Here is a 16024-nt window from a genome sequence, read left to right on the forward strand (position 1 = left end):
AGTGGTAATTATTCTGTACTAAATCAGGATATAAACTTGTTTGATTAATGAGAAAAATTATTTAAAATAATAACTGCATTTGGTAAACTTTAAGAAGAGAAAGAGAAATTAATGCTATTTATTTAAAAGCAAGTTTTCCCAGCACCACAAACCTCAGGACTCCATCTACCAGGGTTCTCAATGTACTATTTCTGAGGTCGTCCTTCAGATGTATTTGTGCATTATACAAGGTTCTCAAGGTTTAACATCTACTTACCTCTCAAGGTTTTGGTTTTTTTTAGAGAGAAGGGTTCATTTGGTGCAAAAGGCATTTGTTCTCATCTAACCAAAAGAATATAGACTGCTAACAGGCATTAAAAATAGACGGATTGAACAGCTTGATTTTCCAAAGCGAGTGTAGAAAAACCACTTAAGGAACAAGAGAAAGGCAATCTGAGTCTTTAGTAACATAAAGATGATTAAGAAAATGAACAGACAGATAAAGAAGCAAGAAGACAAAAAAGGAACAATAAAAATAAGTCGGAGAAGGAGGGAGATTAAACAGACTTCTACTTGTATATGAGAAACTGTTCTTTTATAGGTGAAACAGACTTTCTTGTCCAACATGCAAGAGCAGCTGCAAGGAAACTGTGTAGCCGTTGACAGACTCCATACACAGTCTTGGGCTGCACAGCTATGTGGATCATCATGGATTACATGTACGACAGTGGCTAAACTGGCCTAGGTGTGTGGCCTGCGTAAAAGTGCTCAGCAGTGTTGACACAATGATCACATTGCCTAATGGCACATGTCTCAAGTTTTCTTGTCATTGATTAACATATGACTGTATATCCAGACTACCAAGCTGGCTTCTGAGGGGGAAGTAGACAGTAAACAGTCTTGCTTTATGGATTTAAAGAAGACTATCCCAGGACTGGCCAATGACAGCAATCCTGGTTTGTAACCTCTCTGCAGCAGACACCCAAGCTGTGTGGACATGTATGCTGGCATGACACATTGGCCCAGGAGAAGCCATGCACCCAGGAGGGAAACCGGGAAACAGCATAGGTCTAGAAGTTGGGGCTGGTGTCCTGTGTCTGAGCATCTTGCCTGAGGACACAGACCTGAATCTTGAAGGGAAGGACAGTCTACCAAGATGTGTGGCTGGCAGACCATCAGAGGAAAGAAAGATGAAAGGAAAGAAAGATGAAAGGAAAGAGAAAAACTGTCCTAGAGATAAAATTTGTGTCTTCAAAGATATATGTTTGTGGTTGTCCCAGAGTACTTGAGTGCCAGGAAGTCAGCACAGGACTCCAGCAAAACCACTGGAGTCAGGAGAGCTCAAAGTACTTCCTGTGTGTACCACTCATTGGAGCTTCTGTGACAGGTCATGGCCAGAGACCATGAGACAGAGGTCACAGCGGAGTTGGTTGGCAGGAGCTGGCATGCTAGGCCAGCAATGCTGCTGTGGATGAGGTTGCCTGGCCCACATTCTCAGGTCTGGTTGCTGACGTCCACAAAGGAAGAGGGGAAGAAGAGGCACTGTCCATCCCATGAATAGAGACAACAATGGGAAAGTCATCATTGTACTGAGCAAGGTTCATTACAGCAGGGAGAAAACAAAAGAATTATACAGACCCTCCATTCCCCATTCCAAAATAGTAGTTGCCTGATTTGGCTAGAACTGGCTTTTCTTACCTCTCTCTGGGCATAATACCTCTTGGCTTTAAAGAGCATATCCACGATGAGGCTGTGAGGGCTCCTGGCAGCCACGGCCAAGGCAGTCTTTCCTTGCTAAATTAAAAAGAGGGGATGGGGATGATATTGCCTCCAGCTTCTCAACAGAGACCTGCACCCAGATCCCCATTCTGCCAGACCTTAGTCACCGTGGGTCTCTGCAATTACAGCCAGGTGTCCTGGTGAGCAGTGAACACAATGATGCATGTAAAGCCCTTAGGATGAGTACCACCCTAACATTTCCTAGTCTCCCTCGTGTTCAGGGATGAGACCGACATTCCGGCCAATGGTATGTAAGTGCAAAGGCACATTCTTGTCCTGGAAAAGATTTTCCAAGAGAGGAAAGATGACGCTGTCCTTTCATTCCTCCATTTCCCAAGGGGAAGGCTGACAGGACATCAGGAATCTGGGCAGCCACTTCAGATCAGGAAGTAGAAGCCTCATTTTGAGGAAGATGATGTAATGAGACAGCAAAGGGCTGGATCGGAGACAATGTCAATAATGACCACACGGTTCACAGTGTAGGATTCAGCTCACGGGCTCCGAGCTAGGAGTTTTGTCTTCTATAACAAACTGCCTCTAACCAAGGTTGAAGCATTCCAGTTTTAACCAAATTGGATGAGTAAGAAAGCACCGATCTGGATGTAACTTGGGACAAATGCTACCGGAAGCCCATGTCTCATATTACACAAATTCCGAAAGGTGCCCCCTGTTCATAGTGGCTGTCTCACCAGCCAGAGAGCATCTCCTGGCAAGCTGTGCCCCCTCGGTTTTGTGAACTACACAATTTCTATTTCTGTATCTATACATGTTTTCCTGACAAAGGAGGATAGTTTATATTTGCTTTTCTCTCAAGTGCATATGTGTGTGCGCCCATGTACATGTATGAGTGTTCATGCAGAAGCCTGAAGACAACCTTAGTGTTATCTTTCTTCAGAAACACATGGCACCTCCTTTGTGACAGGGTCTCTTATTGGCCTGGGGTTTACCCGTTAGACTAGGCTGGCTGGTCAGCAAGACCCGGGGGTGTTCCTGTCTCTGTCTCACCACACTGGGCTTATAAACTCGTGGCACCATGCCTGGCGTTGGCATTTTTATATGGATACTAGTGATGAGAGTCAGATCCTCAAGCGTTCAAGACAAGCACTCTATTTACCAAGCTGTCGCCCCAGACCCCTTATCTGCATTTCAAATGACCTATGACATATTCCCTCGGGGACTCTAAAGATGATTAAAAGTAATGGTCAGAAATAACTCCAGAAAAAAATTGCAATATTAGAAACCTGTGTTTCTAACCCTAAAGATGCAGAGACCTCTCTCAATAGCTCTTACATGTCTGGATAGCTGTAACAAGTACAGTTCCCACCAACACAAATGATATGCTTTTTAGTGCAGGCGCTAAGACCCGGCTGAGCTGGGAAGTCAGCACTTAAAGTACCCAGCCTGTGAGCAGAAGAGCTGGTAATGAAATTAGGAAGAATTGCATTTTGCAGGCATTTAGCAAGTCTCTAATTGCATACTGTCTGCATTCTGCCTTGTAGAGCCATTTGAATCACCATAATTAGCCTATTTTGGGAAGGCAGTATTCTAAAAGTCAGAATTTTCAAGCTGGAGAAACTTCCTTAAGGAACAGCACACTGGAGTGGAGGTACCATCTGCCCTTGACGGCGAGGCAGACAGAGACCAAGAGCTTTGTGATCCCCAAGTTAGAGTTACATCAAGCCTCTCTCGTCTCCTTTTTCAGTCTCTCTCTCTCTCTCTCTCTCTCTCTCTCTCTCTCTCTCTCTCTCTCTCTCTCTCTCTCTCTCTCTCTCTCTCCTTTCTCTCTCTCCAGCATCTCACTACGAAAGCCTGGCTAGCCTGGAACTCTGGCATTTGGAGTTTACTATGTAGACCAGGCTGACCACAAACTCCCAGACACCCATCTGCCTCTTACTCCAGAGCGCTGAGATCAAAGGCCTGTGTCACCATGCCCAGCTACTCATCCAGACCTTAACACAGCTGGAGAAATACTTACTTTTGGGAGCAGGTAGAAAGGGTAGTGCTTATCCATTAGTTAAATGTATACCGGTGCCTGCCACAGGCCAGACCCTCAGAACAAAGGAGCAAAGGAGAAGGAAAGTGAGGGAAATTGCATCCTAGGGCTAGCAACCCTGAGCTTTGGGTTACAAACAAGCAAAGGAAAGTGATAGTGTTGACCTGACAACTGGTCCAGCCAGTCCACCAGCACCAGGTGCCCCACAAGAATTCCTACAGAGCCTCTACCCAGCAAACTGCCTTGGAGGAAGGAAGTGTGAAGAGAGACACAGAGCAAGTCACTCTGAAAAGGATGAATGGGAAAACACCAAGGCTAAATGTTAATGAAGTCAACCAGCCACATCTAGGGACTAAGTGGCATTCCACCCGGGGCTAGGCTCAAGGGTAGGTGGTCACCTTTCCTACACTTTTCTATGTTTACCACATTGTCCACCGCTTGTGTGACTTCTATGATTAAAAATAAATAAAATAACACCACGACCTCAGATCACACATATGCAGAACTCATGACTCTGAGCTAGAGAACCAGTAAGGCACTGAACTGAGGGCCGAGAAGGTAAAAACCAGAAAAGACAATGGCAGGTTTGGGGTTGGGGATTTAGCTGAGTGGTGGAGCAATTGCCTAACAAGGGCAAGGCCCTGGGTTCCACCCCGGGACTGAAAGGGGCACATTGTGTATCATAAAGACATTCCGGTGCTCTGTGCTGTAACAAGGAATTGGTGTGCACGTGTTACTAGTTTAGCAAGCACACACTGTTAACAGTTTGTTTGTTCTGAACGAGCTCTCTTCCAGGAGAAACCAACTCGATTCAGGCTTTTCAGAAGTGCCTGAGCCCACACATTCATGAATGATGGGAGAACACAAAGAATACAAGAAAAGCACAGACGTCACATGCTTAGCATCATGGAGACACCTGACCAGAGGGGGAGACTAAGCCATACACACAAGCGCGCGCACACGCACGCACGCACGCACGCACGCACGCACGCGAGACTAAGCTACACACACACACACACACACACACACACACACACACACGCACACACGCACGCACACACGCACGCATGCGAGACTAAGCTACACACACACACACACACACACACACACACACGCACGCACACACGCACGCACACACGCACGCATGCGCACATGCACACATAAATGTACAAAGCATGAAAAACAAAAACAATTTAAATTACATGGGTTTAGACGTGAGAGTTATTTGCTGAAGCTCAGGCATACATTTAAGAATAGCTTGTTGAATAGCCTCTCTTTTGAAGACTAAATGAATTATAATATGTCCATGTTGTTGTAAAAATAATAAAGAAACTCTCTATGCACTGATCTGTAAAGACCTCTCCTGCTCAAGAGAGCTCAGTGCAGAAGGGTATACACATAGGTGCGTCACTGCTGTCTTCAAAAGACAGAAAGACGGCCCAAGTGTGTGGTGAATACACGTAACCTAGCAACCAAGGCAGGAGAATCTCGAGTTCAAGCCAGCCTAGGCTATACAGCAAGCCTGGGGGCCAGGGGGTAGGGATGGAGCTTCGAAGATGGGTCAGTGGTTGTGAAAGCAAGGGGACCAAAGATCCCCAGAACCCAAGTAAATGCCAGGTAGACATGGCAACTCACATGGAATGCTGGCCTCAGAAAGCAGAGATGGAGGCTCCCCAGAGCAAAGCGGCTAGGAAGACTAGCAGTATCGGGGATCTAGGTCTCTGGGCTTGATCGACAGGTCTGGCCTCTAAGACCAAGGAAGAACTATAGAAGAAGATTTCTCACATCATCTCAGGCCAAGACACACACACACACACACACACACACACACACAGACACCCCCCACACACACACACATTCAAACACATGTAGAAACATACGCACACATCACACACAGAGAAAAATGTTTGAAAAAGAAATGGGAAAACAGAATAAAGATAAAACATACTTTAAATGTGCAAGTAACAGAGCTATATGCAAGCACATGGGATAGTTGTATAAAAACCAAGTAAGTTAAAGACACGTGTGGATGGGAAATTATTTTTATAAACCTTTACATACAATCATTAAACTTGGACCACATGAATTTATGATCTTGAAAAATATCACTGAGTTTTTTGAGTCCTAAATACAAATATTTTTGTCATTTGAATAATAATTCTTATAAACAGATCTCAACCAAAAACTGTGATACAGGTCATTTCTGCTCTTCCTTTTCCTCCCTTCAAACTCTCCCATGTACCCCACCTTACCCTCTTTCAAATTTATGGCCTCTTTTTCTGTGTGTGCGTGTGTGTGTGTGTGTGTGTGTGTGTGTGTGTGTGTGTGTGTGTACTATAATATGTATATTTTATGGTTTCTTCAAGACAGGGTTTCTCTGTGTAGTCCTTGGCCATTCTGGAACTCACTCTGTAGACCAGGCTGGCCTCAAACTCAGAGATCTTCCTGACTCTGCCTCCCAAGTACTAGGATTAAAGGTGTGAAGCACCACTGCCCAGCTATAATATATATTCTTAAATGCATATGTAGAACCTTTTACAAATAGTCAATTTTTCTTTAATGATGTGATCCTTGGTAGACTGACCACATACCAGGGCCAGTCCAAAACCCAACTAGCTGGATAATACAAACTGGACTCAATGGGGAAAGAAAAGGAGGAGGAGGAGGAGGAGGAGGAGGAGGAGGAGGAGGAAGAGGAGGAGGAGGAGGAAAAGGAAAAGGAAGAAGAAGAAACAGGAGGAGGAAGAAGTAATCTAGAAATTGGGTGGGCAGGGATGGGAGGGTGGAGATGGTGATAAGAAAAGCATTTAGGAAAGTAAAAAATCTTCAAAAGATTGTGTGGGATATTCCTTTACACCATATGAATATATACTGCTGTGATTGGTTTAATAAAGAAGCTGACTGGCCAATAGCTGGACAGGATAAGGTTAGGCTAAGGACACTGGGAAGAAGAAGGGTAGAGTCAGAGGAGTTGCCAGCCAGACATGGACAGGAAACAGGAGGTGTAAGATGAAAGAAACCTAATGCCACATGGCAGAATGTAGATTAATATATATGGATTAATTTAAAACGTAAGAGTGAGCCAGTAACAAGCCTGAGCTATTGACTGAGCATTTATAACTAATATTAAGCCTCTTTGTGGGGAGCAGGCTGACAGGACAGAAAAGTCCACCTACAACGTGGTATGAAATTCTCAAAGAATTAATAAAAAATATTGCAAAAATAGCATTTAAAATTAAATAAAGGGATATCATCAAAAAAAAATTGAGATGTGGGGCTGGGGAGATGGCTCCATTAGTAAAGTGCTTGCCACTCAAGCATCAATGTAAAAAGGCTTGCCACTATAATCCCAGGGCTGCGGGATGGGGACAGTGGATCCCTAGGTCTTTCTGGTCAACCAATCTAGCTAAATTGCAAGCTCCAATTTCAATGAGAGCTCTTGTCTTTAAAAAATAGGGTAGAGCGCTGTCCTGACATTGACCACTGGCCTCCAGACCTCCATGTGCTACACACACACACACACACACACACACACACACACACACACACAAATAACAATCTAGGGGTTTTCCTGCCTATGAAGATGTATCTCGTGCCCATCTCTCAGAAGGAAGTCTGGTGTTCCTATTTCCATGGCAGCCAATAGGGAGGTCTCCGCTGCCATCTCAGGAAACAGGGAACACAGAGCTTTTACCTTGTCAGTGATTTTTCAGGTCACAGCTGACCTTCAGCAGTGTCTCCACCAACTCCACATTTCCAAGATCAGCAGCCACGTGCAGAGGGGTCTGCGGCCTCTGCCACGAGACATGTGCAACTGTCATGGAAGCACAGGCAGGAGAGCATGCCATGCAGGCTTACAGGGGGAGATGGGTACCCTTATGTGGACACAGGCGGCAGTTGTTGCAGCAGCAGAGGAAGTTACACTTAGGTCACCGGCCGTCCAAATACCCAGAAATGAGCTCAAACTGGACTACGGGATGTCTCGAGGCTAGAGAAAAGCCAGCATTCCTCAGGAACTGGTGAAACCGGTTCCCAGGGACACGTGGCCACCCGTGGGGCTTATCAGCTTATCAAAGCCCGTGCTGGCCTCCAGCATCTCTCAGGATCACAAGTACCTGTTTTACCTGTCCTGGCCCTTCCCACCCCCACGCCCAGTTGTCCTTGCTCTAATCCACCTGGTCTGTGGCCCTCACTCTTGCTGTCTCTCTCACCTCCCTTGCCCTCCTCCTTGCTCTCTCCCTATGCTCCAGTCTCTGTGTCTTGCTATTCTCTCTGGCTGTCTCCATGTCTCCACTATCCCCCCCCCCCCCCCCCCCCCCCCCCCCGCACCGTGCTCTCTCATGCTCTCTAATAGACAGCGCTTGCCAGGTCCAGTCTGCTTTCTTACTCTTCCAGATGCCTCTGGATGTTCTCTCTCTCTCTTATTCACAATAAAAACCCTTCCCCAAGTCATGGAGTGGTCACATCAGCAGTTTCTTTACTGTGCCCCCTCTCATGGAGTTACATGTCTGGTAATGAGACATTATATAAACTATATATAAATACATAGGAATATCTGGCAACTATTAAATCAGCTTCAGAGCTAGGTGTGTGGTCATGGAACTGTAGTCCCGGCCTCATGGGAGGCTAGGGAAGGAGGACTCCTTAAGCCCAGGAGTTTGAGGACCATCTAGGAAGTGTAATGAGACCTTGTCTCAAAATTTTTTTTTCAGCACATGGTACATAGAGTTGACAAATTCATAATGACAGGAAGGATGGCGGTTTCCAGGGGCTGGGGAGTGGGAAAGGGGAAGTTCTGTGATGTTACGGAACTGTAGACTTAAAAATAATTCAAATGATAACTAATGTCACGCACTTTATTGTAATAAAATGGCTTTAAAGATTTATGTAAAGGAAAAATTACTGATAACATATTAAAAGCTAAAGAGATGGCTCAGTAGTTAAGAACACTAGCTAATTTTACAGAGGACCTGGGTTCAACTCCCAGCACCCACATGGCAGCTCATAGCAGTCATAACTCCAGTTCCAGAAGGTCCAACACCCTCACATAGACACACATGCAGGCAAAACACCAATGCACATAAAATAAAAACAGATAATAAAAAAAGCTTTAGGAGACAAAGGCATTTATTATATCTGGCTAAGCTTAATCTATAAACGCATAGAAAAAGAGAAAGGAATTCATTGATAATGTTAAAATGGTGATGTCTAAAGGGGGCACCAAAGGTTATTTTATTGCCTTCTTGATGCTTTACCGCATTTTTTATATTATTGTGTATTAAGGAGTGAAAGACTTCTAATAAACTTCTCAATGAAGTAATTGCTTCCTACCAAGAAGATAAAAGTGTACTCCATGTCAACAAAAGATCATCACCCTGACCTCCTACAGAAACGAGCGACATGAAGACATCTAGACGGCCAGGAACCTTGGGTGTGGTCTAGACCCACTCCCCCACCAGGCTGAAGGGCAGGTTCCCTTTCTACCAAAAAAGGCAAAGCCAAGTTGTTTAACTAGGGAAGGCCACCAGCAGGTGGCAGTGTGCCTCTCTGGGGGCTCATCACCCAACACAGGATCCAGTAAACCTATCAAAGAGCTGTCTATACCAACACAGGACACCGGTACAAGTGTGCTATTTCAACAAAAGCATGTTTGGACAACACCGCTCGAGGTCCAGAACACAGGAAACACCAACACAAGCGGAGCTAAAAGAACAATTGCCTTTTTAGACCCTATCTATACATCCAGATTCTATATACATTATGTAAAAAACGTAATTTTAGTATTTTGTATATATATATATTACTGACGTAACAAAAAGTTTGAACTGATAAGGTCTGGTTGTGTAACTGGCGGGCAGGCATGATAAACACTCCTTCCCTGGAGTGGGATCAAGCCAGTTCTGTCGAAGCCCAAATCGCACATGAACGCAAGGCATTGTCTACTTAGCAAACGGTTTTCACTTTAGGAAAGATTTGAACATCAACAATTAACAAGGTGGAATATGCAAATATATTTAATAAACAGGGAGTTCTGCCCTCCATGTGTGGGCTAATGCAACTCATAAGAGGGAGGCTGCCCAAAGGAGAGAGGGAGGGAGGGAGTTCAGATGAGTCTCCCTTCTGCTCAGGTCAAAAATTAACCAGAGATTGGAACTGGAGGGGACTTGAAGGGATCGAGTCACGCTGTTTGAAAGGAAAGGAAATGGGGACGGGGCAGGTTGGGACAGGTAAACCCCACATGACAGCTTCCCCCTAACTTAGAAGGCACAGGAGGAGAGTGTCTGGAAAAGGAGGCTGTATGTGTCTCAGACCCCCAGAAAGGCTTCCCCCTGCCTGCCTCCCCTGGAAGGCAGCAGCCCACAGAGGCCACAGGAGCCCCATTGTTTGATGCTCCACCGGGTTCCATCTCCAGCTGGCGGAGATGGGTGGCTTTTATGGGTTATTTGATTCTGTCCCGGTTCATTTCACTGACTACCTGGTGATCGTTTTATTTGTTTGTTTTAATTCTAAGAGTCTCCTTTGCCTTCTGGCATAGAAGATACTTAACAGGGAAACAAAGCTTCCTTCTGACGGGGACCAGCTTTCAGCCAAGGACAACATTTCACACTGTAGGAGCAGCTTTTGATTTACAGGGCTTCTGGCAATTTGCCTTGGCACTGTTTACCAAAAGCCCTGGCTATGCCTCTTAAAAATGGACGGCTTGATTACACACCCACAGAATCCCCATTTTGCCTTTGCAGAAAACAGAAGTGTGGGGACAGGATACCGGTTACAGAAGAAATGTGATGAAAAAAGGATGTGGATGTTCCCCTGCCCCTGGACATTTTTTTTTTAAGGCACCTTGACCCTAAGCAGAGCTTCCTGCTGCCACATGATGTTGAAACCTGGAAATTCCGAGTTGAAACACAAGAGAACAGAGTGTCCAGGCTCCTGCCTGCTTGGCTTACCTGATCTAAGATGTCGACACCATGCTGAGCACTTAATAGGCTGTTTACAACTGTAGGGTGGTTGCTGATAACTGCTAAGTGAAGAGGTGACTCCTTGGGCTCTTGGGAAAAAATTGCAAATTCAAAAGCATCTCGCTTCAGCATTCAGACCCTGAAGCAATTCATTTCAGCCATCACTCTCTGATGATTTCTGAGAATTAAAATAGTCCACCTCAGGTGGGACCCACAGGAAGACTTGAGCAATCATTACCATCCCCCGGCTGCTGGTCATCCTGGGCATATACAACAAGCACCTACTATGGGCCTCTTTCTTCAGGGTTAGAGGTTTATCTTTTTTGTTGTTGTTGTTTGTTTGTTTGTTTTTCGAGGACAGGATTTCTCTATGTAGTTTTGGTGCCTGTCCTGGATCTCGCTCTGTAGACCAGGCTGGCCTCGAACTCACAGAGATCCGCCTGGCTCTGCCTCCCAAGTGCTGGGACTAAAGGCGTGTGCTACCACCGCCAGGCGTAGATTTATCTTTTTAATGAAATCATTGTTAGGTTTCAAACTTGGGACAAACAGCTGAGATGCCTATTTAACATATCAAAGCAGACACTGGCCACTCGGTTGTCCTGCATCCCTCAGTTACAAGGCCATCCTGGCTGGCTGACTCCACCCCCTACCCTGAACTCTCCAGCCTCCCCCCCCCGGGGGGGGGGGCTGGGGGAGAGGGGGGGACTGCTCTTCCCTATCTAATCCAACCATTTTGGTTAGCTGTCCCTTTTGGACCTTTGGCCTCCTGGCTGCTGCCCCTGGGTCCCCTCTCTCCTCTCTTCCTTCCCCTCCCTGCCTCCTCACATGGCCCAGCTCAGGCTGGTCACGTCCACTCCGGACTCTCCCAGACGTCCCTGCCTCTGGTTATGCTCTCCCACGCAACTATAATAAACTCACTCCTCCACCATACCTAGGAACAGTCCTTTCCTTTCTATTGATTTATTTATTTAATTCAGCCACACCCCAGAGCTATTTAGTTTCAAAGTTTAAGTGATTTAGGGGAAACGTCAAATGTGCTGAGGTGGGCTGAGGAACAGGGGAGGGTTGACCCTTCCGAAAGCTAGAAGAGGCTTCCTTGAAGAAGTGGACAAGGAAGTCTTAAGAGGGCCCAAGCCTTCAGAGAGCCAAAGGACGAAAGGAGTGGCCACAAAGGAGGAAATGTATACACAGTCAGCATTTCCTGAACAGATGCAAACTACGCTCAGTTCCCTTGATCCCTGGCTGGTGTTCCTGCCTACTTGGGGCTCAGCGTTCCTCCAAAGAGGCCACCCGTGGTGGGCTGTGGCCAGTCTCAGCAGCTTGTGCCTTCATCTCTTCCTTTGACTAAACAGCCTGTCTTCTTTACCTCGCTCCACCTGGCTCTTCCTGACCCTCTCACTCTCTCTTCCTCAGCCCACAAAGTCCATCACCACACACTGTCTCAAATGCCCCTGCTCCCTCCCTTCCTTCCCTCCAGCCACACTGGCCTGAGGAGCTCTCTGGGAGGATGAGGGACGGGCTGCGTGGAGGGAGAAGGGGAGCAGAGAAGGAGCACCCAGAACAGCAGCGTGAGAGCACTGGCCTGAGGTGTGGCCAGGAGACTGCAGGTCAGCAGGGGGAGCAGAGCTGCAGGCCACAGAGTAGAGAGGGGGACACCCGTGTGAAGGAGATGGGGTGGTTAGGATAACCTGTGGTATGACTCAAGTGTGGAGACAATGTTGGTGTCCTGGCACACTCAGCACTTCCTCTCGTGGTACTTATTACACACTCACTACCCGCCACGTTCATCCGGTTTGAAACACTAAATTCAGCAGATGCCGCAATCTTAGCGCTCACGAGGCCGACAGGGACCGGAGGATCTCAAGTGTCAGGTCAGTCTAGGCCTACATAGGGAGTTTCGGGCTAGCTCAGGCTACACAAGACGCTGGTTCAAAAACATGCAGAAAAACAAGACTAAGTTAAATAACTGATCTTAAAAGCTGGGCCACTCACGCTAACCCCAGGAGTTGGACCTTATATCCCCTACCTTCCTTCCACACAGGCAGCTCGGTAACTACAATAACAAGGAAGAGGCAAAGGCAGGACTTGAGCACAGACCTTCCAGAGTTCTCCATCCGCACAATGGGGTTAGGTTGATTGACGAGAGATGAGGAACAGGGAGGGCTGTATGGCTGAGCGAGAGGCTGTCTGGGGTGAGCCAGGGGACAAGGGTCACCTGAGAGGGAGACTGTGAAGGTCTCCTCTGCTTGGAAATCAGCTTCTCCCTCAACGCATGAAGCAAAAACAAAGAGACAGCATCCTTCATCTCAAGAAAGTGGTCGGGCCAGGGCCACCCACCTTGCCGGGATCCGGCTTCTCCTGAGAACAAGGAAGCCTCCTTGGCCTGAGCTAGGTAAATTGGAGCCAATCCCTCTAACTCCACGCTCTCAAAATTATCGGACATGGTTCAGATCACAGCCCTCCTTTCAAGTCAGTGCCATAAATAGAAATGGCTCAGTGCAAGCAGAGGAAATAATATTCGCAGGAGAGACTGAAAATACAGTGGGAAATAGAGGAATGCTTCTTGTCAGATTCCAGCACAGAGGAGCTTTGTTTGTTCTGCCAAAGCCAATCCAAACTTCAGAAAAACCTCAATCAGTGACAAAGGGTTGACTTTGAAAAACCACAAGATCATTCAGAGACGAGGAAACGATCCATTTTCTCCATATCCACAGCAGCCGCCGCCGCCACCACTGCGGCATTTTCCAGGCTAGTGAGATCCCTACAGGAGTCGAGGCACCTCTAGACACCCGAGACTTCCTGCAGCAAGTATGTCTTAAACTCAAAGAATTTGTTTTGTGCAGGAACTTCAATGGCTTTCTAAAATTCACCCCTTGGAGCTTACTCCCCATGATTAAGATTCAAAAGCAAACAAACAACAACAACAAATAAAAAGCCAGTGTCCCCTAAGAAGAATCTCGCCCTTGTGAAACATCTCATCTAGGGACATTTGCACAGCCAGCTTCACTGCGCCAGCACCCAAGCCTGTGTTGATTGGCATGGACTTACTTCCTTCTTCTGCTGCCAATCAGCATTCTCACCGAGAAGAAAGCTGACAAGGGGTGTGGCCATTCGGGGGGGGGGGCTGTCTGCAAAGCACTGACATTGAGCTGCAAGGAACAGATGGGGAGGGCAAGGGGGAGTCCCATTACTATCCACATGCAGTCTGGTGCCCAGTACATGGTCATTAATTTACACAGTGAAATAGTACAGCTACTTAAAAAAAAAAGGAACTCCAGTGTGTTTCTGAGTGTTCTAGAGTCTATCACTTCAAAGTGACTTCTATTACCATATCATATAACTCAATGGCTGGGTCTCCAAAATTTCATAATCCTAATGAGATGAGATATGGAAGGGGGAGACATCAGGACGTGGTAATGTGGGAGTGGAGCCCTTATGATGATGTCCCTGCTCTTGTAAGAAAGGCCAGTGGGCTAGCTGCTCCTCTTCCAGCCATGGGAGGACACAACAAATGACTGCCAATGAAGCCCGAAGAACATCTTCACCAGAACCCATCCCTGTTAGTACCCGGGTTCGGGTTTCCAATCTCCAACTATAAGAAATAAATGCTTGCTGCTTAAGGCACCCAGCTTTGTTAATATTATTAGTTTTTATAGTTATTATAATTAGTTTTTTAATTTTTATTTTTAGCAGCCTAACCTAAGACCCTGAGACACTATGACTCAGGCGCATGTGGGTTAAATCCCTGTTTCCAGAATCAAGCTTACCACTGTGGTCCCAGCAAATCCTTTCCTTGAGTTAAAATAGGTGACTGGCACTGGCCTCAAAAAAACGACCTCAGTGATTTCTGGCTTCCTGCCTCTGTTTATTCCCAGCTCTGCTCTTTGCCAGGAATGGCTTCAAAGCTTAGCAAGCTTTGCGCCTATGTGAAGTGTGGCTTCTTGGCCCTTTTACCCATTTCCCTTCACGGCTCTCATTCACTCACTTTCTACAGCCTCATGCCACTCTCCAGTGCCTAAGTATCTTTACTTAGTGCCTGAGCTGAACAGTACTCAGCTCAAAATCGGGTCTACTCTTGGTTAACCTTCAGTCAACCTCCAAACAGCCTAGCGTGAGAACTGGCAACAAGGCAAGCCAATGAATTAGTTATGGTTGATTATCAGATTGCCACAAAATATATTCAGGTCCTCCATATAAGAACATTGGAGAAGCCGGGCGGTGGTGGCGCACGCCTTTAATCCCAGCACTCGGGAGGCAGAGGCAGGCGGATCTCTGTGAGTTCGAGGCCAGCCTGGGCTACCAAGTGAGTCCCAGGAAAGGCGCAAAGCTACACAGAGAAACCCTGTCTCGAAAAAAAAAAAAAAAAAAAGAACATTGGAGAGAACTGGTTTCCCAAAGCGGCTGTGTTGATATCCCCTGACCTACTTGCGGCTTCTCTATCAACAGCTAGGATTCATTTCTTTACTCCCTTGAATCTAGGTGGACCTGTAACTTCTTTAACCAATGAATATAGCAGAAGTGATAAAAGAACCAGTTCCATGCAGGCAGGGTCCCTAACTAGCCGGGCAGCTTCCACCTCCTTCCTTTTGTACTGATGCTTTTTGCAGCACTTCTTGGGGCTAGCTGCTAAGCTATCCAAGGACTGCTTGTTGGTCCTGCAGTTGACCTCCCAGCTGACAGCTGGCAACATCTTCCAGATAAGTGAATGAGCTCTCTTGAATATTTAGTCATGCATGACTAAAATCCTAGCCAACCTCTGACTATAATCATGTAAACAGACTCAAAGTAGGATTATCACAGATGGGTCCAGTCAACTCACTATGAAAGTTTTCAGAATCAAAATACATTTCCTTTTATTCAGTCCAAATAAATGAATAAATAATACCAGGAGGTTATAAAAGAGGGATCTAGTATACATAAACCTACTGATATGCTGCAGCCCTCAGGAATATATCATAAGAACTCAGCTGGTTATGGCAAAGTCACTACCTTGAGGAATCAGGGAATTCCTCCAGAGGAAGCCAAATCCCAATGAGATTTTGGGGTTACTTGGCTTGTTATATATCAGCTGTATTCTGTTATGAAAATCATGTGTGCCTTCATAGTTTTCCCAATCGACTTTTCCCTTAGAAGGGCTAACAGTGTGAACTGATCACTCTCTGGACATACACATTCCAGGAATTTGGAGAACAGCCTCAGGAAAGGCTTTCTCTGGAATCAGATTATCTCTCTTAGCCACTTTCAAGGACTAACAGGAGACACCGCCCAGGTGGGTGCCCAACTTCCAAGCACTAACAATGATAGCAGCCCACAG

At 46.3% G+C, this 16024-nt stretch overlaps 1 protein-coding gene across 1 annotated transcript in view; it reads right to left on the bottom strand.

Annotated features, from left to right (window-relative positions):
- Positions 1-16024, bottom strand: part of Ankdd1b (ankyrin repeat and death domain containing 1B) — a 69600-nt gene that overhangs the window by 3925 nt on the left and 49651 nt on the right. Inside the window, 5 exon segments of the mRNA XM_076552206.1 lie at positions 1678-1773; positions 7446-7460; positions 7462-7545; positions 10699-10797; positions 13759-13859. Of these exon segments, the coding sequence (XP_076408321.1) occupies positions 1678-1773; positions 7446-7460; positions 7462-7545; positions 10699-10797; positions 13759-13859 (395 nt within the window).

The sequence above is a fragment of the Peromyscus maniculatus genome, chromosome 15 (genome assembly GCF_049852395.1).
Source record: "Peromyscus maniculatus bairdii isolate BWxNUB_F1_BW_parent chromosome 15, HU_Pman_BW_mat_3.1, whole genome shotgun sequence".
Classification (NCBI taxonomy): domain Eukaryota; kingdom Metazoa; phylum Chordata; class Mammalia; order Rodentia; family Cricetidae; genus Peromyscus; species Peromyscus maniculatus.